Source organism: Mus caroli, unplaced genomic scaffold (assembly GCF_978045245.1).
Source record: "Mus caroli unplaced genomic scaffold, Mus_caroli_1 scaffold_19, whole genome shotgun sequence".
NCBI lineage: Eukaryota > Metazoa > Chordata > Mammalia > Rodentia > Muridae > Mus > Mus caroli.
In genome coordinates this window covers 52,880,110-52,906,065 of record NW_028227274.1, presented here as the reverse complement: position 1 = coordinate 52,906,065, position 25,956 = coordinate 52,880,110, and the positions used below count along the sequence as shown (strand labels likewise).

Genomic DNA, 25,956 nt, shown 5'->3' with positions numbered 1-25,956 from the left:
TAACTGGTGTGGAAGAGGACAGTGGTTTTGGCAGATCTTTGTGGTGCACAGCATTCAGGAGGCAGAGGCAGAGGTAGAGAGGCAGAGAGGCAAAGAGGAGGCAGAGGCAGAGGCAAGCTACAAGTCAGTCAGCCAAGGATCTGCATAGTGAGAACCTGCCTGAAAAAAAAGAGTTGAACAGTGATTTTTTTTTCTTTTCTTTTTACCTTTGGCATAAGTAAAAGTTGTCAATTCTTTTTTGATCTTGATACACTAATCTTTAATCTTGTTGCCTGAGGAATGTTTCTTGATTTCAGTAGCATCTGCAATTATGTTTAAGGACTTTCAAAGTCCTATTGGTTTTAGGATAACCTTCAAAGATGTTATTATTATATACCTGGTTTGCTGACAAAGAAACTCAGGTTTTGTATGAATGTCAGAACCTGGCTAGAAAGAGATCCTTTAAAAAAAAATTTTTTTTTAAATTTTGTTTTCTTTCTGTAGTCCTGGTTGTCACTATGTAGACCAGGCTAGCCTCATATTTACAGAGATCGACCAGCCTCTGCTTCCTGAATGCTAGGATTAAAGGTGGGGGACATTGTGTCTGCCTGGAAGCAATTAGAGTGTGCACTGTGTGGAGAAAGTGGCGCAATGCTTGCCTGAATTCCCTCCCGGCTGATCAGCCTGTAGGTTAACCAGTTAGGATTTTAACTGAGCCTCTATGGTTCTGGTCTCCAGGGTTGAGGAGAAAGGAAATAGAGACAAGAATACTGACTGGAGGAGCTTCCATGGTGGCGGGGCCTTCTTCGGCTCCAAGAAGTGTTTGAATCAGAATGCAGACTCTTTGATTTAAAATTACTTGTCAACAAGCCCTTGAATTAAGTGACTTACTGGGAACCAAACAACCCAGACTCGGAAGGAGTAACAGGAACCCCCTGCTTCGTTTCCTTCTCCTAAGGTTCCCCCCCACCGCCCCATGCTGATTTCCAAATGAAGAACAACAAATGAAATAACAGGCGAACACTTTGTAAATATAGAGTGTTTTACAAATAATCTAAGCACAAACAAAGCTGTAAGTGGTAGGGAAACCCAGGCCACGCATTTTGTGATGGCTTCTGTTCATACATTAGGGAGCCTGATGGGACCCCCACTAAACAATTACTTACCAGCTGTTTGCTTTAATCTGATCAGTTACAAAAATACAGCAGTTCTTACTGGTAGTAAATATGATAGACATAAAATGAAAGCCATGCGGGTGATTGACATTTTTTTTTTGTAAACGCTGTCTATATGGGTGGTGGAAACTGGTTTTAACTCTAATTCCAGAAATATCAATAAGTTTATATCTGTCTTCCCGAGAGATTTGGAGAGAAGACACTGAAGGCTTAGAGAGCACACATTGTGATTTCTTTGACAATGGAAAGCACCGTGCTAATTTGGAGAAACTCAATGTGTAGGTTAATACTAGTAGTGCCTCTTAATTAAGTTTCAGTGGATAGAAGGGGTATTAGGAACGGAATACATAGGAGATTTTATAGAATCTCTGATTGAGGCAAGCCACCAGTTATTTCTACTGTGCATGCTAATTTAAAAATAATTCAATAACGATTCAATTTGTGTCATCCTGGCATTTACAAGGGGACATGAAGAAGTCTTGCTTGTCATTATTCACCCAATAGCAGTTTGTAGACCCTTACAAGTTCCCATATGTTAGTGAAAAACATTTTCCAAGAAATTGGCAGGATCGCACTTTGTAGCCCATGCCAGCTTCTTCCTGGGGCCAATTCAACAGAGAAGAGAGAGAAGGCAAAAAGGATAGAAAAAAAAAAAAAAAGGCCTTCCTTGTGTTAGTGGCTGAATTACTCTGACAGGCTTTCACCTTGCCCCTCCTCTTATTAATATTCTTTTTGATGTGAGCTTGTAAAACAGAGGATTGGCTGTTAATCTCCAAGATCTCAAGGGCTTTTGGCAGTGGCCCATAATTGATGTGTTCACATGGCTGTTGTCTGACTACTAATGATCAGACAGCAGCGTTATCTACCAGCTAAATCTGTGTTGCTTATAAATCACACTTGATAAACTGAAGTTGCATTTCTTCAAAGAGTCCGTACAGAATGCCAGGGGCATTTCATGATTCTCTGACAGCTTAGATTAGGTTTATTTTTCATTTCTGTTTGACAAAATATTAGACTCCCTAACGCAAGGGAAAGGGAATTTGTTTTGTTTCTCTAACGAGGCAGTTGGAGGATGGGGTGATAAGCAGAGAAGGATGACCGGATGACCTGTTTTCTACCCAGAGGATGCACAGATTGGGGTGGCAGATGGAATTTTCGCTATTGTTGCCATCCTTCAAGGTGAGCGGAGTTTGGTCCATGGCATAGTGAAAGACAAAGGGCAGAGGAAAGTTCTAAGAATGTGGGTCTGGCCTCAGATTGTGACACGGCTGGGGCAGGGTAACCAGAACTGTGAGATTACAGTAGCCATTCAGTCACAGTGTGTGTTGAGCCTGTGTGTCAGGTATGTCTTCCTTCTATGGAAGGCCAAGAGGAAGGAGACAGAAGGTTTTACAAAATAAGGTAACCACAGCCACAGAACTTCTGGGTTCTGTCCTTTTCCACTCGCTGGGGATGCTTACGCCTGTAGACGTGCCCAGTTCCCCCTCCAATATGGAGACTCGAAACCAGCTTATAGGATGCACGTTTACAGTGCGATATGACTGGGAACTTCTGCTAAGTCATGGCTGTTTATTTGGCCACAAACTCCTGTGGCTCTGAGCTAACTTCTGCCACGTATAAAAGGGAAAAACAAAATGACCGAATTTCATAGCCCATTTTGTTGCTTTTCTGTAAATATTCATGTCCTCTGACTGTTCTTACAAAGCATTTTGCTAAAGCACTAGTTTGTGTGTGTGTATTATACATATGCATATATACCATATGTTATATATATGATATTGAATATATACAATATAATATACATGATACAAGGTCTCTCTATGTAGTCCCTGCTTTCCTGGAACTCTCTATGTAGACCACGCTGGCCTTGAACTCACCAAGATCTTTCTGCCTCTGCTTCCCATCTGCAACACCATGCCTGTAATTTGTGCCCATAAATCCTGAAGACCACAAATTTTCAGGTTTCAAAAAAATGGTTAAATCAAAATTGTGATATTTAAGAACAAATTTTGTTTTGCTGTGTCTTTGAGGTAGGGCTTCATTCTGTAGTCCAGTGGGCATGAAACTATTGGTGATTCTCCTGCCTCAGATTCTTGGTTTCTGGGATGACAAACATGAGGCACTATGCCTGGTTTAGAACCTAGGTTGGCCTGGAATTTAATTCTCCTGTCTCTGCCTTCAGCAGTGTTGGGATGAATGGAGTGTGTTAGTTATTATGCCTGGCTGAAACAAATTAGAAACATAGTATTTTAAAGGGAAACTTAAACAGATTTGAGGTGTGTTAGAAGTTAATTTCTTTACCAAAATGGATAGCTTTCTGGCCAGTGAGGTGGTTCATTTAAATAGAGGCATTTGCCCTCAAGCCTGAGGAGCTAAGTTTGATCCCCAAGACCTGCATGTAAAAGGAGAGAACTCCCACACCTTGTCAAAGCTACTAAAGTGAGTCCCACCAGTCCACCCCTCCCTACCCAGTCCAACCTAACCCAACCAAGCACAGCTTAAGATCAAAGGAAGCCAAAGCCAGGAAGGTCTCCAAGTATTGCCCTTTTGGGTACTTTATTATTTTTTTAAGATTTAAAAAGAATATTTTGTGTGTGTGTGTGTGTATACATGTATGCGTGCACTCCTGTGTGAGCATGGGTACTGAAGGAGGCTGTTGGAGTCCCCAAAGCTGGGACAACAGCTAGTTATGAGCCATGGATTCTGGGAATTGAACTCAAATTCCCTCAAAGTACAGGCTCTTACTTGCTGAGCCATCTCTCGAGCCCAGTTTTTATGTTTTAATCCTAGGTGCCAAATGTATTCCTTATCTGGCAGGAGTGGCTTGACATGAGGATTCCCTTTTCCTAGAAATAATTTTAATGCTGTAATTAAAATTAGCACCCCCATCAAGGAGTGAATGTTTATTGATAAGCATTAGTGCTGATTAACAAAGAAACTTACTTATTTCTGCTACTTACCTTACCATGGTTGATGGCTCTGAGTAATTCCGTTTTTTATTAAACAAAAAAACAATTTCAGTTTAAGTTGTTTGGGTTAAGGTTATTAGATTTTAATATACTGGAAAAATATCCGCGATTAACGTTGAGAAGATTGTTCTTCGGCTATTCAAATCGAGGCTTCCGTGAATTATGTTATAAAATTAGCGATGTAGGGCTTCTAATAGTTGTAAAATATGGGAAGAAGTGCATTTAGAGGTGTGGAGTGCAATTTTCATTATAAAAATATGTGTGTGTATAGAAAGGCTGGATTATGATATTAAAAATAAAATACTGAGACTATTTGAAGAGTTTTTAAAATCTCATCTTTAAATAAAAGCCCACCTGTGAGTTTTATAAAGTGTAAAGCCATTATGGCAAAAATAAGCATGAATTCTTTAATTTTTAAAAGATAGCAGTTTTTCTTGACTGATTTAAATAATGACTCAAGTCAGCTTGATTTAAATTTAGCTGAGTCTACTGCTAAAACTGCAGGTGTTTACTGACTCACTGGAGAAGTGAGTATCATGTTAATGTAGATAAGAGAAGCTCTGGTGGCCACCGTGTGCTGGGAGTTTGGTAATAGAGTGTGGAGTAAGTCCATGTCATCTTCGGAAGAGCACATTCTATGAAATATGTGATTCACATGGTAAGAAATCTTGGACACTTGGAGCACCCCTCTGAAAGGTACAACCACATCTTTGTTTGGAAGTCCATCTCTGCTGCTCTATGTGACTAAGATTTATAGCAGATAGTATTTATTAGGTATGAATGAGGTTGGATGAAGGTCCTTGAATTAGTAAGGCCTGGCTCCTCCATGGCCACTGTGTGTGTGTGTGTTTGCATGTGTAAGATGAGGTTAATTTCAAGTCTCTAGTGTTCTCCTTTGTCTGCCTCATAACAGTAGATATTCCTGGCACATGCTCAGCTTTTTACCTCGGTATAAGAGACATGAACTCAGGTCCTTATGTTTGTACTGACTGGTTGATCTGTCTGCCCAGCCCCCTGGGATAGTCTAAAATTCTATTTTTTTTTTTGTTTTTTGTTTGTTGTGTTTTATTTTATCCTTTTAAGATTTACTTTTGCTTATGTTTGCAGGAGGTATTTTTATTTTGTTTGGTTTTTTTGTTGTTGGTTTTGAGACAGGGTCTCACTGTATAGCTCGCTGGCCTAAAACTTATGTAAACAAAGCTCGCTTCAAACTCACAGAAATCTGCCTGACTCTGTTTCCTCATTGCTGAGATGTATATAACTAATTATGCCACCATGTCCAGCTCTGTAGAGGTTTATGTGCTTCGAGTTCAAGCAATATCCAAATATCATAGGGGCCAGAGAAGGGTACATAGAACTACAAGCAGTTGTGTGCTGCTCCTCTGGGTGCTGGGAACTAAACCAGGGTCCTTTGCAAGAGCAGTAAGCACTCACAACCACTGAGCACTCACAGCCACTGAGCACTCACAACCACTGAGCACTCACAACCACTGAGCACTCACAGCCACTGAGCACTCACAGCCACTGAGCACTCACAGCCACTGAGCACTCACAGCCACTGAGCACTCACAGCCACTGAGCACTCACAACCACTGAGCACTCATGTCTAGTGCTGAGTCTTTGCAACTTTTTCTAATGATCTAAATCATCTTCTGAAATAAAAAAAAGTCTAAAAATATTCTGGAAATATGAATGTCCAGAGAATGTGATTCTGTTAACACCTCTGTCTGGGTGTCTATAAATAAAAGGCACTAGTTAATGTGAAAGGTTAAATAGAGATTGTAACTCTGGTTTTTTAATTTGCATTTGTGATTCATAAAGGTGCTCTTTTTTTTGGAGGTTTTACTGTGACATAGTTGCCACAGGCCTTCAGAGTGCCATTTTATAGATGTTGACAACAGAAGACCCCGATCCCCAATCTTCAACCCTGGGTTTGTCCAAAATACAGGTTTTAGAGGAGGAAACACCAAATCACTCTTTGTCCAAATCTCGTCAAACACCGGATTCTAAGTGACTGTAAATATTGAATGTTACGTTAGCCACCTTAGCCTGTGACAAATTAAACAGACCGTGAACTTCACTGAACTTGGTGCCTTAGGGATCACTGGGCGGAGCAGGAGCCGGCAGCGGAGCATGAAACAGCTTGATTCCCCACAGGTTTTGTGACTCCTCTTGCGATGAAGGTCACATTACCTTTTCTCCTGGCTGCTGGGGAGACTCAACAGGTTGGGGCCTTTAAGGCTTTTTCCAAGGTGAGTCAGGAGTGAGTAAGGATGCTGAGTCAGAGGCTTCAGTCTGCTGAGACAGAAGCTCCTGGTCGGTGAGAGGACCACACACCGCGGGTGGCCCAGAGCTGTAGACTGAAGTGATGGAAAGTGCTAACATCCCTCATCTTCTGGAAGGTGAGAGACACAGGGAGACCTTCAGCCAGCTCCTGGCGGTGTTGAACTTCCCGGACCTCAGAAACCAACTTCCTCTTAAGTCTGGTCTTCTTTGATTGAGGCTACCTCCTGGTGACGACTAGGACCATTATTCTGAGCAGTCTTCCTTTCTTCCTCTGCTCTATTTGGGTTTCTTGGACTCCTTCCTCCTTCCTTCCAGCCCTCCTGTTTTCCCCAGAGCATCGCACACCCCCCTCCCCCACTGCCTTCATCCTGTGTGCTGTGCATTACTCCAGTCCAGCCCTTGGGTCCTGTGCCTACCCAGGAAACATTTCCCTACAGATATCCCTCTGCCTAGGTTCTCCTTCCAGGGACTGACTCTCTCTGTCCTGGTTGAAAAAGAAAGATACGTAAGAACTGTCTTTGAATTCATCATCTCCCACCATCTCTAGGCTTGGCTGTGTCTCTCCCTTGGAGTTCAGCCATGGCCTCTTAAAACATCTCTCTCTCTCTCTCTCTCTCTCTCTCTCTCTCTCTCTCTCTCTCTCTGTGTGTGTGTGTGTGTGTCTCCAATTTTGCTCTCTCTCATACATTTTCATTTAGAGTCCAACATGGGCTTTATTGGGTGAGCCAGTTGACTTTTCTATACCCCTACTTCAGAAGCCCACACTTTTTTTTTCTTGTTTGTTTGTTTTTTTAGCCCCACAGAAACCCCTAGGTTCTCATCCTTGCCTGGACTCTTGACTTTCCTCTTGTGCTTCCTGGCTCCCTAGACTGTCAATCCCGTGACTAAGGTAGCATTCAGAATGGCTTAGCCCTGTCCTAGCCCAAGTCCTACGCAGGTTTATAAATCCACCACAGTACACTCACTGCCCCACCCCCTTGATGCTCCCACAATGCCTTGGGCTTAACTGACCATCTGAACCCTGCCCATATTCTCGACTCTGCAGTGACTATTCATCTCTCCTGAAACAATGCTTGCCACATAGAGGCACCTGACAGAGAGATACTGGATAAGAGGATGACTTCCCTAACAGTGAGGCAGCTTTCATTAGCAACTCTTACGAAGGGGAGGGCATGGGGTCAGTACATGGTCCTTCTGTCAGAAAAACTAGGTCCTTATATTTTGACTAACTCTGTTATTCAATACATTTTGTATCGGAAGCTAAATAATAATCTTTCATTAGGAGCCTTCGTCCTCAGCTTTGGACTGTTAGTTCTTTTCTTCCTTCTCTTCTATTTTTCTAAAACAGGTTCTATGGAACTAAGGATGATGACCTTGAAGTCCAGATATTCCTCCCCTTCACCTTTCAAGTCCTGGGATGACAGACATGTGACCCTACACACCAAGGTGTTTGCTTTGATTTGATGTGAAATGGCTTGGTCTCATTTTTATTAAAAGATTTTTTTAAAGAAACATCTTGAGTGTGTTCGCTCACACCCAGTCATCCCAGTTATTTTGAAGCCAAGAGTCTGAAGCTAGCCTGGGCTACTGAGTGAGTTCCAGGGAAGTCTAAGGCTGAAGTGTGAGACAACATCAACAGCAAATGAGAGAGAACTTTTTTAAAAAAATGACACCAGGGCTTCCAGTTGTTATTCCACAAATATTGAATCAAGACGATAGTGGAGGCATCTCCTCCTGCCCTGTATGTTATTCTGTGGATAAACTTGCTCAGAGGATTCTTATCATACTTTAGAAAACAAATTGTTCTCACTAGAGAGAGGCCTATTGGGTTTTAAAAATCTGTTCTGTTCTCAGAAGGGAAATAAGCTTTAACTTGGAAACTGCAATTTACTTATGGAGTTGTCTTATGGGTCTGGGGGAGAACTTAACCTAACAAGTATGAGTTAAGTGACTCTGGGTGAGTCTGATCCTCAAACTCAAACATATATAGAGTATGGGATAGTGAACTTGGTAGAGGGCATTACAGACGTTACTGGGAAAATTCATGACTTCTGATTTGTTTATTGTTCTTCTTTCCCGACTCCGCACTCCCCAGACAGCCTCTCTTTTGGCCTTTAGTTTCGTCATTTCTCAAAATCAAATGAGAAGACTTACAGCTGCCTTTTAGTCGAGGTGTGGTAGGAATGAATGTGTTGCAATGTGTCCTTTAAAATAGATAGGCATTTGATACCAAGATAGATAAAGTCAAAATTGTTACCGTCTATGGTTGGCCCATGATGCTTTGGTAAAATATGTTTTGACCCTTTGCACGACACTGCCTAAGGGCTTGAGGTGACTCAGACTTTCCCTTGTTCTTTGTCACTAGCAGTGTATATTGTACAATGTAATATATTTTACAAGACTATCTTTGGGTGGTTCTAAGAGGTCACCTAACCTGAGTAGAGAAAGGATTTTAGGTAAGAACAGAAACAAAAGACTTTCTTGTCCTTTCTTCCTTTTCCTTCTGTCCTCCAAGAAATAGTGTCCACATATAACAGGGTGAGATGAGACACGGCTATTAATCCCATTTCAACCTGACTTCATGAGAGTTTAGGAACCCTGGAACTACAATGCCTGAGTTCAAATGAGTTGAAATTGACCCTTTGGCTCTCATAGGTTCCCTATGCTGAGCAGCATCTGAGTTCACTTCTGGGATGCCTTGTGAAGTGATAGGAAGGAGCCTTAATTGGTAGAAATGGAATTTGGGTAGAACTTTTCTCGGAACTCACCTTTATACCAAGGGGATAATAAAAGGATTCTTCCCAGAAAGAAGGCGTCCTTTCTAGTACCTGCTATGATCTCCACCACCTTCCTCAGTGGCTTGTTTTTATATTCTAAGTATCTTTGGAAACAGTATGCAAAAACCCAAGATTCACTGCTACTATGCAGAGGACACACCACTCACTTTTTTAGAATAGATTAAGTGTCTGTGGCTCAGCCGTGGGGCAGTCGTCTTTGAGAGAACACAAGCGAAGCTAGGTATGTGACAACTGATAGGAAGCAGTGGAAGAGATCTCGAGGCCTAGATCTATAGGAAATGACATATTAAGCATCTTTGAGGGGAGATTTTGTTTAGCTTCCAAAACAAAATAAAAACAGAACAAAACAAAACAAAACAAAAAAAAACGAGAGCATTGGGCTGAGTAGTGTAATTACATTGTCAGCCCACACTATACCTTTGATAGTGCTTGGAAAGAGCCAAAGAGAGACAAGAAGCTTCAAGACATGCTGTTTTTCAAGCATGCTTTCTCCATGTGCTTGCACATAGGGACATGTCTGGGGTGATTCCTGATGGACAGTGACACCCTACCCACCCACCCCCATAAGCAGCATTATAGAGAGCCTAGATTGTTGACATTCTGTGTGTCCAGCATTCTGTTTGTCTTGGCTGGAAATGGAAGCAGGCTTCCTGGCCCGGGGGTCAGAGCCCTGGTTGTGACTAGGCTTTAGCAGCATCTCAGCTAAGGTTTCTCCCTCTGGATGCTGGGAACCAAGTCGAGGGTTTCATTCAAGCTCCACCACGCACTCTACCATGGAGTTAACCCTCCACTGCTCAGGTGTGTGTGTGCGCATGTGCGTGTGAGGTTGGGCACCTGCGTGTATTATGTGTCCTGATGTGCGTCTGCATATCCACTGAGAGGCCATAGAAGATCTGCTCTGTCACTTTCTGCATTATTCCCTCCACACAAGAACTCTTACCAAACCTGAACTAGGATAACATCCAGAAAGCCCCAGCTACCTCCTCCTGGCTGTGCAAACAACCACCACAAGGCTTACAGGCCCGTGCTAACCACGTCCAACATTTTTTCATGGAGTTTGGAGGTGAAAACTCATGTACTCCTGTTCAAAGTCCTCTGTCTCTGGGGCTAGGGGTAGGAGTTTGGAGGGAATCACAGTATTTGTGTGCAAACTTCAAACTGTAGGCATTTAAAGTAACTCAGGTGCATGGCTTCCTGTGTACACAAAAGGATAACAAATTCCCTATAGAGGAGGCATTCTCTCCGTCTCATGCTCTGTTTTACATTTAGAGCAGGTTGCTGCTTTTGGCTGACCTTGGCCCGTTCAAATTCTGGCTTGGTTGCTCTTCCTAAGAGACCCTTCATCTCTTCTCATCTCCTCTTCACGACTTTGTGAAGATCAAATGAAAAAAAACTTGAGTGCACGATATAATCCTGCCTATGATGTCTGTTTGAGATCTATTCTAATCCCTTTACGTTATGTGCGTTAAACAGTAGCTCAGAATGTGAACTCTTGCTACAAGCAAGTCGAGAGCAACAAGCAGGCAGGACTTTTAAATTTTTTAGCTCTTTGGATAACTTGCCCCTGCATTGGGGATCTTGCTTCTGCCTCTCTAATGTGGAGACACTGTGTTAGAGGAGAACTGGTCCCTTCAATCATTGACATGAGTTTACCCCTACCCTCTTTATTTTTTTGCACAGCAAGTCCCAAAGCATAAATTGCATTGATCTTGTTTCTCAGCAGTGTCCACCACATTTAGGAGAGGCTAAAGTAAGAATAATGAGCAAAGCTGGCGGTGTTCTGGTTTGTCCACCGGAGATGGAAATTTAAACGTGATTAATTTTGGATTGGGGATCAGTGTCCAAGGAACATGTTTTTAAGCCGACCCGGCTTTGCTAATGCAACAGTGACGTCAGGCAGCTGTCGAACACAGATTTGCTGCCACAGCGGCAAGTGGTCACCTCCAAAAAGCCAGGATTTCTACTTAAGGGCAGAACAGTCTTCTGCCTAATGCGTTTTAAATTAAGAGGTGACTGTGGGCAATCTAATAAAACAGCCAAATACCAGGATATGAAGAAAATGTGAGCCTTAAGTACCCATGCCCCAGCATGCGCAGAGAATCAAAACATTGACTATGCAAACTCCTCCCGCCTGTGGCGGTTGGCAGTCTGAGAATCCCAGGATTGAGGGGTTAACGGCAGGATCCGTGTGGAGATTTGTGAGAACAGATGGGAAGAAGCTCGGGCACCGTGCCCTGTCAGGGTTCAACCCCGATGCAGGCCAATCGGAGTGAGGTGGGGTGGGGTGGTCTCTGCAGTGAGGATGCTCCTCTGTGGGAAGCCCTGGGCTCCTTTCTCAGCCCTCCCGGCAGCACTCACTGGCTGTCTCCTACTGCAGAGCCACGTGGATGCGTCTTTGTTGGTCTAGAGTGCCTGCTGCAGTGCCCCTCAGCCCAGCCCGGGAGACCCCTCTGTATTTGCTTTGGGTTTCCTGGTAGTGCAGACCCTCCCTGGCTGACACAGTCAAATGTGCGATGATGAAAAGCAGCCACCCCCCAGCACTCCAGCTTTTGGAGCCTTCCTGGCTCATCACCACTCAGGAAGCCCTTGAAATAAGGTGAACAGAGAAAATATTGCCAGGACCTCTGCAGAGGCGTCCCCCAACCCCCCGCCCCCGCCCCCGCCCTCTGATTACATACACTAAGTGCTGGCTATCTGTGTAAATAACCTTCATCCTCCCCGCCTCCCTCCACCCCTCTGCTCCCTCTCGCCCCCACCCCCTGCTCTTAGGCTCTCTGGCGTGATAAATAGCCAGGCTACTGCACAGCGTGCACCAACACCTGGGAATAATCATGCAAAAATAACAGTGAGAGACTGCGGCGCGTCTGTTCTTGACATTAACTCTCCTCAGTTTGACAGGCTGCCACCACCAGCTGTTAGACTTACGAGTCTTTTTCTGTTTTTTTTTTTCCCCTTTCCCGTCCCCTGCCCCCCTCCACCCCCACCCCCGAGATGGCTGCTTTCCTCTTTGGGGCTTTAATGGGTTACATCAGTGTCCCATCAAGATGACAGACACGAGCTTTGACAAAGGAACCCCTGCTATAACTGGCCAATACTTTTTTTTTTCCTGATCTTTAATTTTCGCTATTACTACTGTATAAGCCTTCCCCCTCCCCTGTGAGTTTTAAACGAGCACTATCTTATTAGAAGTATGTTTCTTCCCCCAGGAAGGTATGCAGCGTTGCCTTTCTTGAATTGCCTTTTGTACTAAAGCCTAACCTTTGGCCTCTCAGGACCAAACCACTCATCAATTTCCCTTCATTCATTCAAGTCTCAGATATATTTGCCATGGTGGTAATAATTCTGACGGTAGCACTGGCTCCGACTTATTGAGTGTTACTCTATCCCACGGCCCTGAATTAAGGTTGCTTGTAAGACACCCTGTCACATTATCTAGGTGCTATTTGTGTTTGGTTTTTGTTTGTTTGTTTGTTTGTGAGTCACATAGAGATCTAGTGGCTTGCCTGAGCATCCATAGGGAATAACCAAGCTAGGATTCCCACTCTGAAGGCCACACTGTCTGCACCTCACTGCTGATCACCAACGTCCCACCTCTTACACTCTTCCCTTGGACACAGCTCTACAACTGAAGTTGTCATTTCAACTCATTTATGATTAATTAATGTTGATTGATTCTCTTGATGAAGCTTGTCAGCCTTGGGGGGATAGGACCTTGGGTTCACTCTTTTTTTGCTTTCCTTTATCTTTTTTTTCCCTATTCTTTCTTTTTTTGTTGTTGCAGGTTGCTCAGAGTTTAGGGCTCTTTAGTGGATGTGGGAGTTGAGGAGAGCAGGAGTACATTTTTGGGAAGGCCGTGTGCGAAAAGGTGCAATTGGAGAGTGGAAGACTTCTTGGTAATTCGGGACTCATCAGGACCTCCTGGATACTCTTGTCATTGCTAGGAGACGATAAATTGAGTGTGGCTCACACCAGAGGATGGACGACTACCAGGTGCCAGTGTTTGAAAGAGTTTCCTCAGGCTGAGCTTCTCTGGATTCAAGCACCCCCTTTTCTTATACTTTAACACATTCTAAGCAAACTTAGCTATGAATTTAGAGGGGATTACAGATTTATGTTAAATATAGTAACATATAAAAAGCCACTTTGTATGGATGTGCATAGGGTTTAGAGAGTTGGAATTTAACAGGCTGGGGGGATCTGCCGCCATCCAAGAGAGTGTTTACAGAGATGTACCCGGTCTTACGGCAACCCTGTGCAGTGTTGATCATTGCTTACAACCTTCATTTGAACTGTACCCTGTGCTGAACATCGCTTTTGCTTGAGCTATCTCAGTTTCCCTTGCAACCCAGTGGGTGTGATGGACATTAACGTGCCCATTTCTTAGACTCTGGTCCTGATGTTAGCTGCCATTGAGTTAGGTTCCCATCTAGCATGCATTGATAGAGCCAGGACTTGAACCCAGGTCTCCTGTTCACAAAACCCTAGTTTCACCTGTTCAGCTGCCCTGCTCAGAAGCTGCTGCTGCCCCACAGCAGACAGGCCTATGGAATGGTTTGCAGTCCTCTGCCTTAGGAAGCTTCATTGGCTGAAGAAATTATGCCTCCAGTGTAGATCAGTGGCCTGCGAAATTGCTCAAGAGGAGTTGGTCTTTTTGTATAACGATCGAGGCAGGGTGTGGGTCTTGTAATTCCAGAACGAGGGGAGCTGGAGAATGCACAGATTGAAGCCAGAACATTCTGTTTAAGGTAACCCTGTCTCAACAAATACTAAATTAACTGTCATGTATCATTTAAAGTCCTGCTTATGAACACGGTATGTGTGCTCTGTGTGTAACACCATGACATACATGAGAGAACTGAAACCTTCTCAGAGGAACATTTCCACCGGGCATTACCTGGTAGAAATTACTGACCATATTCTCTGAACGTTCCGCTCTGTTTTAGTCTCCTGGGGTAGGTGATTCTCTTGTGAATTTCCTACTGCCATGTGGTCTTCTCAGCTGCCCTGGATGACATCTGAGCTAGCTTACTGCTCTTGCCCAAAAGTGGGACACAAGTTTCCTTAGGATTGAGTGCGTTGATCTAGGGAGTCTTCTTTCTGGAACATTCTGTGATGGCCTCAGGCAAAGTTTCGAGGCATAGACACACAAGAGCTTCACGTGGCTGATGTGAGGAATTTGGGCTCCACGAAGCTCCATTTCCAGTCATTAATTGAGCTAATGGAAATTCAGATTCTTCTCTAAGCTCCTAAGTATTGGTAAATAAGAGGAATGCTTTTTAAAAATATCAAAGCGGCCAAATAAAGCACTCTGGGAGTGGCTGTAATTCCCATCCCCAAAGCTTTCTTTCCATTTGGTGACCTGTATCGAGGAGGGCCTGCTGAAGGCCACATGGGTGGTCTTTGTGCCCCACCTCTTCAGGACTCATAGAGCTATGGGGGAGAACAGGGGCAGTTCTTCTGGAAACAACAGTTATAGGCTCCATGAGGAAGAGAAAGAATACTTCACTTGTGTCCATCAAAGATTTGCATACTTGAGATCATATTACCTACCAGGTGTTAAGGCCTTTAGATAATTATCATTTTATGAGTAAGTTCATATTTATAGTCCAAGTTTCTCTGAACCTTCACTTCCTTGTTTTAAATCATGATGGATGGGACTTCTATCTTATCCCTAACTCAGCTTTGGTCCTTACATTTGGATTGTGTTCATGAAAACTGGCTTATTGGGAGGAGTTTGTTACCAAGAAACCCAAATTCTTCAGGAATTTGGACTTAGGGTTAGGAGTGTCTCACCGTGATCAGAGCATAGACTGAGTCTGCACCAGGTCCTGGGTTTTGCACTCCCCACCCCCACCCCAGAAGCAGCAGCAGCTCCACAACAAAAATTTCACAAGGAAATTTGAGATCTGGGATTATATAAGTATCACCAATACTGTGGGGTGTGTCCGATCTGTCTCTTTAAGTGGAGTTGTGTTGATATGGGTATTTAATGCAGAAACAGGTGTGATAAGGTTTGTGAGCAACATAAAAAGACTGAAGAATCCATTTTCCAAATTGAGAAAAGTGGACCTTAGTCAGAGAGGTTAAAGGATTAGGAAGGGTCACAGACTAATTAGCGGCAGGTCTGGAGCCAAAGTCCTAGTGTGAGCACTTGCTGCACCCAGAAAGGTCCCGCTCTTTGTCCAATCCAACCTTGCCTTCCAAATCTAAACTACAGCTCTCTTGGACTCCTCACTGCTTGTATCTTGGCCTATTTTCTAATACATCAACTCAAGCCGTCTTTGTTCTCAGTATTAGTGTGGGCTGTGAATCAGGCCACCTGAGGCTATTTTCAGAAAAGTGTCCCATATTTGTCCCTTTAGCATTAAACCATCACCTCGAAGTTTTTAATTTTGTAGTGTGATTCTGATCTCACACAAGTTTTTATCTGCATAGTTAGAATTGCGTGTGTGTGTGTGTGTGTGTGTGTGTGTGTGTCTCTCTCTCTCTGCCTTAATTTCCTTCGGCAGAACCCCTTTCCTCTTTATCGGCCCCCATTTTAAACAGGAACTTGCTGTGCTAACTTTGATCCACTTTAAGCAGCAGTACCTCAGAAGGCATAAATCACCTTATCTAAGACTGGGCCCCGCTGAGGGCTTTTCTTTCTGGGACTCTGCAATCAGGAATGCAGAACAATAAAAAGTATGGTGCAAAAGAAGTTTTATGGCAGCTTCGAGAGCAGGAAATTAAGTTTCTTTAACATGCAGATGGGTGAAGGGCTGTTCTCTGGCATCTAGAAGAGCCTCAGAGGAAGGAATGTCAGTTTATAATCATTTTAGATAGGATGCAAATTGTAGAAGGTCCTCTGGTCATTTCATCCCGGAGCCCACACAGACAACTAACTGCCTCTGCTGTTTAAGAACAATAATTTCTCATCTGACTGTGTTGAAGTACTCTTTTTTGTTTTGCTTGCAACAAAAGCTATGTAATATTACATCTGTAGGCAAAGACTGCAAAGTAGACTTTATGAAGCAAGGGATGTATGCACAACAGATGGAGTTTTACTAGGTCAACCATCTGTGTGTCCTTCTTAAACATTTACTGTCTGCTAACCCAACTGATGGCGAATACAAGATGCTGTTCTGTGCATTGCCATGGTCTGTGCACAGTGCATAGGTAATCCTTAGTCCCAGTACACAGGGGTGTTCCTCTGTGTCTTTTTCTCAGCCAATGACCTGTTCCCAAGGTCAAATCAAAACTGTTCCGTGGCAGTCCTAGCAGTAGTTCTGTTAGCCAAATAAATGGCTGGCAATCTGTCCAGTACATATGTGGGCTTTGTTTTCATCTCAGCTGGGCATCTAAACTGGAGAAGAACACCTTTGCTGCCTTTCTAGGGGCACCAAGGGGACATTCTTGGACAGCTAGGCCTTGAACTTGGCTGCCGTTCCCATTTCTTTGGGATTTTGAGATAGGGCTGCCAAGCTTTGGTCAAGTTCCTCAGTTGCCTTGATAAGATGAACCACTGAAGGCTTTGTGGTTTGGAGAGCTCAGGTTATGTTGATGCCAGGCACACAGTTATTTATCCTCTTTATGAATTCCTGCTAAACTTCACGCTAGAACACTTAATTAGGAATTGGTTCTTAACACAGGCTAATATTCAGTTTATGTGCTTCAGTGTGTATAATCAAGTTATAAATTTTATGTATTCAGCAGAGTAAGTTAATATATTTTAGTAGTGATTTAATTCATTATGCTTTATAAAGTACTCTGAGAATAATTGTAGTCCATCTCCTTTATTTAAATGTCCAATAACATAGATACTGTTATTTACTATTATTTATCAGAGCTTCTCCTTTAGATAATGTTATAATTTTGAAAATGAGGTTCCTGTGTGAATGGGAAGTAGTGTTAATTTTACACGACATTTTTCATTCACATTTCCACAGACTAAAAGGTTGTCCGTTGGTGAATTTAGAAGGCCTGCTTCTCATTCAGGAAGCTAGCACTCCCCTCTTCACCTTCCTGGACACGAGAACACAAAATGCCCATTTCTGTTCCTTTGACTTGTATTTTGGCACCATGAAAGCACTCAAAACCTGTGATAATTGCAAATGGAATGTAGAATGATGATCTGTTCTAGAAGCGATGTAAGCAGATTGCATTACAGAGAACTCCCAGAATGCATCACCCCTGCAGTAAGCCTGTCTGTCTTTCAGGTTGACCCCCTGTTTACAGTGCCGGCACCACCGCCGCCGATTGCCAGCAGTCTCGCACCTCAGATTCCGCCCTCCTACTTTCCCCCATCTTCATCCAATATTGCAGCACCAGTCGAACAGCTTTTGGTTCGGACTCGGTCCGTGGGTGTCAATACGTGTGAAGTTGGAGTAGTGACAGAGCCAGAGTGTCTTGGGCCCTGTGAACCTGGGACCAGTGTCAATTTGGAAGGGATCGTGTGGCATGAAACAGAAGAAGGTAAATATCTCTTATTTTTATTTATCTCCCTCTGCTCTCTTCTCCATGATGTATCTCTGTCCATCTGTGAGGGGAATTTATTTTCCTTGTGGTTCGAGAGGATAGAAAGGTGGTTTGTAGGTTCTCTGACTCTTGGGTTAAATAATGATCCTGTGTTCCTGGCTGCCTTTACCTTAAAGATGAGCCAAAGCCTTAAAAGAGGCATCTTCATGCCGAGAGGCTAACAATGGAGGACCTGTGAGAGCTGGGGTCAGGAGCAGCTTTCTCCTAAAAGGTATCAAGGAGACATAGCTCAAGTTCCTTTCATTTGTGGTATGCCAGCCAATTTGTCTGTTTCTGTGTTGTGGGGTCTTATATTTATCTACCTCCCTACCTCCCTACTGAATCAAACAGTGCCCCTTGTGCATAGCCAGGGCCGTTGTCATGATGCAGTCGAGGCTCGTTGGTGCTCAGAGCTAATAAGCTAAGGTTAAAGGTTTAAGACCCAGTTGAGCCAGCCATCTCTTCTGAGTCTCCAGACAGAACCTTTCTTGCCCCTTAACTCAGCAAGCCATTTGGCAAGTGCAGCCCATTAGTCACCAGGGAAACACGGCCCTGGGAAACGGGATGCATCTATCACCGCCGTTGGGAATATAAGCCAAGAGTACCAGTCATGCCGATAGTCCAGATCGGGTCACCATGTCTCATAGCACACGGCGTAGGGTATTTCAAGTGGCCTGCATCATTAACAGGTCAGAAGATACTGAAAAGCAGCTCCCAGAGATGGGGAGCAGCCTGCACACCGGGTTGTCTCAAGAGGACCCTTGGAAAATGAACGTGGGGAACCTTTCTCCCCTTTCAGCTAGGTTGGTCAAGGGTAAAAGAGATGGATGACAACTACAAATGCTTGGGTATCTGTGAGAAGAGTCAGGACAAAGCTGAGTATGACAAGAAGGGGCTGAGACTCCATCACTAGATGGGTTTGTCTGAATTAAGGAGGGAAAAGGAGGAGGCAAACTTGAAGGAAGAAGATAGGATACGTGCTACAGAGACCTAGAGGCATCCCTCTGAGGGCTTTATTGCTGGAAAGAAGTAGTAGCTCTGACTGTTTCAAGAAAAAAAACGAAGATTGGAGACATCTTTGAATTCCACTATAACATTATATGTATTTTTGTATGTTTTGTTTCTTGATAAATAATTTAAAAAACAAAGATTATAGCTGGTGCCAGTGATGAAGAAATATATGTTAACTATACGGTAAAAGGGAGTGAAAATAGCTGTAGGATTAGTTCTTATTTATTTAAATAGAAGTGACACCTAAACTTTGATTTTTAGACTTTTTTCCATCTTCTCTATCGATACATTTTAGTTTTAGTTTGCTGGCAGTCTGAAAAGTCAATTAATGCAATACTGTGAGAAAATAGGGCTGGAAGGTGATTGGAGAGTAGAGAAATTTAAACTTTTCTTATCTTGCCTGTTTGTTTAGGGCCCACTTCCAAGACCAAGGGGCCAGTTATATGGAATTCTGGGACCCGCCCTTCAGGTTGTCCAGTTTTCCTCCCTAGATTTCTCCTGTAGAGCAGATGGCAGAGAAGGGATTCAGGCTGATCCTTCCTCTTGTGGAAAGAGAATTAAGACACGAAAAACATCACAGTAATTAATTAGCTATATAAAGATTTTCAGCAACAGAGGGAAAAAAGATTTGAAGAAAATATGAGCTAACTTCCATAAACTTGAAATTGAGATTTCTTGGAAAATTCACTCATTAAAATGAGTCTCTGTCTTCCTGTTTTGTAATGGACTCATTGCTTGTCATGATTTTATTTATGTAAGTGTGGAACAGGGCAGGCTTCCTGCGGTGTAGACTCACTGGGTGGTAGATGTTATAAAATTAGCCACAAGCTTTCTGGGACAGTTTGGGTTATTTTTCAGTTTGCCTAGAAGTCTGTTTAGTTTTGACTTTTAACCTTGGCCTCTAATAAAAGTGGATTATTTGGAGCAGAGGGCGTTGAGGGGTTGTGCTGAATAGCCAAAGCAATGCATACATTGAACAGAATCCGGATGCTCTAGTCCTATGTTTAAAGAGCTTGAAGATATTGTTTTGATAGTATACAAATAATGAAAGCCATAGCACTTCCACCCTGGCCTCTAAAAAAAATGGTTTTTGATTATATTTTTTGAGACAGCTTCAGTGTGTATTGGAGGCTGGTGTTAAATTGATGAACCACTGGCTTCTGCCCTTCTGAGCATTGGGATTCGAAGCATGTGCCGCATGCCTGGTGGTCTCTAGAATTTGATAGAATTAGTTTTCTGTGCCTCCACCCAGCCATATCTGTGGCTGCTCCTGGTAGTGTCTCTGCACTGGCTCCTGACTACAGAAGCAAGGTATTGTAGCTGACCATAGGCAGGCCCAGTCTCCTTACCGCCTCATGGCACATGCAGATGTTTCCTTTGGTGGTGTAAGGAGCTACAGCCACTCGTAGACTTATTTTTGCTGGACAAACTAGATTGCTGGCCTCTGTAGAATGTAAGAACTCCTCTTTATGGAGGCCTGAGTCCTAAGATGTGTATTTAACACATACCCATTTTCAAGAAACGTACATTTACTTTATTTCTTTCTCTGCACAGTGTAATTAAGTCCTTGGCCCCCATTTAAAGGTTAAGCTAATGGACTTCTCCTTCTCAGGAAAAGCAAAGACATTCGGAGGCAGTTATTTTACAGAGCTCAGAAAAGAAGGGGAGCTTGGGGGTTTAAGAAGGGAAAAGGTATAAAATGATGCAATAATTTGTCCAATGAAGTTTGATAAAAGGAACGACTGCTTATCCTCATACTTATAACACTGTCGGGTGCCTGAGACTAAGGGCCTATAAACTAAATTGAATCAAATCCATTCTTACTATCACAGGGAGTGTTACACACACACACACACCCCATAGTTCAATAGTGTGGAGGTCGTCTGCACTTATGTGTTAATTTGATAGTGCATGCAAATCTCAGGAATTCATCGTTACAGTCTTCACAGGACAGTGGATATTTTTGCAGCCTCTTGGAGGTGGTAGGAATAAAGACTGGTCTGGACATTGGCTTAAGTATTTAGCTGCCTCCTGACTTTGGAAAGCCTCATTAGGGTTGGCTTCTTTTAGTAAGTCTTTACTTCTCCAGTTACAACCTGTAAGTGAACTTCTAGTTGTTCAAGAACCAAGTTGTGCATGGGAATAAAGTGTTAATAACGAAGTTGCTCCTGGAAAAAATTAGCAGGTTTCAGACTGTGCCTAATAGGAGAGAAAAACTATTACTACATGTGGGTGTTTGCTTATTCTACTCTGATCTTTCTTCTCCAAGATGAACGTTTAGGAGCCATGATGGATTGTATGAAATGACTCACAGATGTTGGAGGAATTCCCATAGCATTTCACTCGTGACATTTGGGACACACATGACTAAAATATAAGAGTTTGTTTGAAACTTTGCTCTTAAAAATGGGGGGAAAATTGGTGAAATCAGCACTATATGTAAATACATGTGTTGAGTTTGGCTTTAGGAGTCTTGTGTGTTTTCTTTAGCATTTTGTTTAAGGGGGGGATTTTTAACAGTTATTATTTATTTTTAATTATGTGCATGTGAGTGCATCTATGGACATGTACCCATGAGCACAGGTACCCAAGGAGGTCCAAAGAGGATTTGAATTCCCAAAGCTGGAGTTTCAGGTGGCTACAATTGCAGGGCACCCTGGGTGTGGGTGCTGGCAACTGAACTCTTGACCACTGAGCCAGCTCTCCAGCCCCTCAGTCATGCTTCTTAGTGGGCCTTTATTTGGGTAGGTGGCCACATATGAGAGAAAAAAAAACTTGGTTCAGCCGTGTCCACGTTCATTCTTATAATAACCTTTCCCCTCCTCTTTAGTTCTGTAATGGTTAACTGAGTAAAGCCAAGGGGAGAAAGGAAAAGTGGCAATTGCCAAGGATGGCCTCTTGAACGGCTATAGAGCATGAGTTCTCAGCACTGTGCTGTTGGACCTCTGAGAAAGGAATGGATGCTTTTCAGATAGTATCCCTAGGCACCGAGTCAGGCTGAATTGGTGTGGATGTGGATATTGATCTGGTTTGGTTAATGACCTGCCATTGATGGTATAATATTCCAAAAGTGATTGGGGGAGCATGGGAGAGAAAAGGAGAAAGAGAGATGCTAGGACTTTTGTAAGCGCCTTGATCCTTTCTCTTTAAGGGAATTGTACATGTATTCTTTGTCTCAAGTGCCCAAGCATAAAATGGACTAAGGGACTCTTGCCTTTGCCCAGTGGTTGATACGATCTACCAAGAAGATGCTGAAGGATGGAAGGAGAGCATAGTTGTTCACTTAGTAGGGAGGGCTGTGGGAAGCCTTGACCATTCAGATGAACCACAGAGGATTTGGAGACTAGTCCTCAGGAACAACCAATTGATATCACCCTTCCTAATCTAGTGGGAGGCACCTTACTGTTGAGTTCTCAAATGAGCCAGGGACTATAGGTTCATTTCTCTGTAGCCTCTGTTGAATGACTTTTGAAACAGTCCACAAACCAATAGTAGTGCTACCGTAGCATCTGTGCTGGAGAAGGTGGATCTCACTTGCAGTTCCAGCAATTCTTAGATGGACAGAGAGAATGTGAGCTTGAGGCCAGCTTGGGCTCCACAGAGACCCTGTCTACAAACAAGCAAGCAGACAAACAAACCAATCTTGCTTAGAGCATCAAAGGGGAATTTCCTAGGAGACAGCGGAATACCAGTGGCTCACCGAGTATGACTGTAACAAGTCAGAATCCTGTTGAAAGGAAGAATGCCATATAGGAATATCTTCACCTGGTGTTCTGTGCCTTTGCTTTCCAATGGGGCTGAGGCTTAGGAAGTGATGGTTTTAAAGGTAATTAACTGGAGAAATAAATGACTCTTTTTAAAAAAACATTAGAGACGTTCGTAACTTCTGCTTCTCCTGGATCCAAAGTCATAAATGTGAAGTGCAGTGAGTTTCACAATAACTCATTAAAGGGCAAATGATCTGCATAATTGAGGATAGTCTAAAATACAATGTTATTATGATTCTTATTCTGCCGTATTTACTTACTGATCCCCACCACTTCAAACAGAACATTTCTTTTAAAATTCTGATTAATTTGAGAAGAGATTACGTACTAACCCAGGCTTCCACCGTGTTTTCTGTGACTAAGCATAGAGTTTGTGCCATGCTTTGCTGGGTGAGAAACTGTTATTGAGGTTCATAGCTGTGTTGTTGTAAACCTGTCTGTGATTCACAGGGGCATGAAATGACACTGTTGATTTGTATGCTTCATTATCCACACCCATTACTGAGCTAGTCGGTGGCTGGAGCTGGTGACCAGTGCTCAGTAGAAATTTTGTCAGCTCATGTATTTGTCAAAAATAAATAGCACTTTAATTACTACACTGGTAAGAAAAAGGTTTTAGCCTTGATTCTCAATGGACTCCCATGGAGGTTTTGACAGACTGAAGGAAGTATTTATTATAATTTATCCCACTGCGTGCACTAGCCATGAACTTTTCCATAGCCTTCGTTGCCCGACTTACAGAGTGGTGACAACGAGTGCATTTAGTCCCTTGAAAGCCACCATCACTGGTGGCAGAGCAATGCAAAGCTTCTATCTTCCAGGTTGCACGTTCATGTGGCAAGGAAACACACGTCAAAAACCAAAGTGTGTGTTCACCGGACACAAACCCTGTCTTTACTTCTGGTTATTCTGAGTTCAGGGTTGATTTGTTTTTGAGAGAATCTTAGTAAGTTGTCCTAGGACCAAGCCATCCTCCTCCTTCAGCTGGGTAGCTCGGGTTTCAAGTGTAAACAGCTGTGTTCATCCCACATCTTTAAGAAAAGATCTGCAATAACAACAGAATGCTGGGAAGTGCAGTGAATGGTGTCCTGCTGAAGGAATGTGGGCACATGGTGGACAGAGTGAGCATTGGGACGGTGTGGTTTTTGTTGGAAAGCCCCAGGGCAGCCACCTTTCCTGTTATCAAGATGAATAGCATGCTGCTTTCAAGTAGGACTTGGCTTCATTGTTTTAGTTTGGCCTTTACTTTTTGGTTATCCATTCTTTGGTGGTGACACCAGGTGTTAAGTAATGAAGGAGAAGCCTTGAACTCACTTCATAAAGACATTTAAAAACCTTTTTTGTTCCTTTATCTCAAAGACAAACTTCTATATTTGAATACAGAATTTCGAGCATTTAAAAGTAAATTTTTCTTAGGACTTAGGTATGAGAAAAGATGAAAGCTGTATTGTAAGGTGTGTGTGTGTGTGTGTGAGTGAGTGCAATTGAAGTATTTCCCTTTTTTCCCTAAAAGAAGGAATTTATAAAGAAATTTTGAAGGAGTCTTGATGTTACAGTGACTTTGAACTGTAGATACATTTATAATTACAAGATGGAAATGAACTCACTATTTGAAAGAATAGCTATTGACCCATCAGATAGATACCAGTTGAAACATCTCATTGATCTCTCTTCCTTTCCTTTCCTTTCCTTTCCTTTCCTTTCCTTTCCTTTCCTTTCCTTTCCTTTCCTTTCCTTTCCTTTCCTTTCCTTCCCCTTCCCCTTCCCTTCCCTTCCCCTTCCCCTTCCCCTTCCCCTTCCCCTTCCCCTCCCCTCCCCCTTCCCCCCTCCCCCTCCCCTCCCCCTTTTCCCTCCCCCTCCTCTTCCCCTTTTCCCTCCCCTTCCCCTTTTTCTTCCCCTTCCCCATTTTCCTCCCCTTCCTTCCTTCCTTCCTTCCTTCCTTCCTTCCTTCCTTCCTTCCTTCCTTCCTTCCTTCCTTCCAATTTTTGTTGCTTTATTGAAATGTAATTGATACAACATACAATCTGTCCATTCACGGTATGATCCATGCGTGCATGCACACAAAACCACCATGAGATCCTGACTTCAGTGGTATGGGGTAAGTATCTAACATGTGAATGTTATCTTTTGATTTCTCTATAATAGTTGCTATTCTGGCAGACCTAGCAGCGTATGCCTATGATGGCAGCGCTTGTCATTTGGTTTACATTCCCCGGATGGTTAGTGTCATTGGGCACCTTTTCATGTACTTGTTAGCCATTTGTTCATGTGTTTTGAAGAAATGCACACTCACATCACTGTGAAACACTGATGGATCAGAGGTTTTTCCTGGAGATCTGAAGGCTCACACGTTCTTCCTTTGCTGGTCAGATAGAGGGGCTTCACAGCAGCTCTCTTCCAACCCTGCCACTGCCTTTTCTCCCCATCAGCGCCTCTTGCTTTGAGGGAGCCGTTAGCTTTATGTAGTCCCACTAAACTGTTTTGCTCTTTGCTTCCCACTGGCTTAACGTTTTCCTATGCATTCAAAAGAATAGCTGGGCTCAGATACTAGACACACTTTCTAGGACAAACGTTTAATAACATGTTCATTAAAAAATCTGTCAAACTGCCTTTGCCAAGTGACTGGGCCATTTCTGAATTCTCACAGGGATGAATAAAAGCTCTGATTACTCTACACCCTCTAGTATTTAGTGTTCTCAAGTTCTGAGTTTTGACCCTTGGAATGAGCATCTTGTTTTGTGAAGTTCCTGTTCATCTAAAGGATGCTGGGCTAGAACCTGCTTCATCGTCCTAGTCACCATTTGTCTGTCTTCTGTGATGGTTTGTGTATGCTAACATGGTTGGGCCATTTGAAACAGGCGTTTGTTTTCTTACTATTTAATTTGAAGAGCTCTTTGTCTATTGTAGATAACAAATACTCTCTCTTGCTCCGGTGGGTTTTTTAAGGCAGCCATATTGTTACAGTACCGTGAGTGCAGATTCGGTGTTATTTTTAGGAGACACAATCTTAAAGCAGGCCCTTACAGTTTCTTGAGTGTGTAACATATTCTGCTGTTTCTAAAGCATTTCTTAAGATGGGCGTGATGGTGATATGGGCATGTCGAGGCATGACTATGGTCTCAGCATTGGAGAGTCTGGAGCAAGAGGTTCATGAATTGTAGTCTATGCTATACTATAAGACTATATTTCAGACAGGAAGGCACCTTTTGCTTTCTAAGAAGCATTTTTCATTGGTATGGAATATTCTGCGGAATAGATATAATTAGTATAATTAACATTTCTTCAGTGCTTATTCACATTGGTTCCAATTTTAGATGACTGTAGGTTCATAGGATGACATCTTTATATAAAGGGAGATGCTTGTAGATTTGGAATCACAGTGTCAGTGTAGGTTTTTAAGAAACTGCTGAGTCTGTAAAAGCAGATATTTGTTATGTACTAGGACACGTGGTTTAATGCTTTTCTGGAATTGACTGGA

The 25,956-nt window shown here is 43.0% G+C and overlaps 1 protein-coding gene across 7 annotated transcripts in view; it reads left to right on the top strand.

Moving 5' to 3' along the window:
* Znf608 (zinc finger protein 608) overlaps positions 1 to 25,956 on the top strand; it is a 104,666-nt gene that overhangs the window by 28,555 nt on the left and 50,155 nt on the right. For 3 of the 7 annotated variants that reach the window (XM_029471783.2, XM_021150773.2, XM_085833611.1), the window contains exon 3: positions 17,403 to 17,658. In XM_029471783.2, coding sequence (XP_029327643.1) covers positions 17,403 to 17,658 — 256 coding nt within the window. Of the gene's footprint in view, positions 1 to 722; positions 2,556 to 6,292; positions 6,376 to 7,248; positions 7,541 to 12,958; positions 13,198 to 17,402; positions 17,659 to 25,956 lie in introns of those variants that run through there. The other 4 variants (XM_021150774.3, XM_029471784.2, XM_021150775.3 and 1 more) reach the window with 4 other exon arrangements.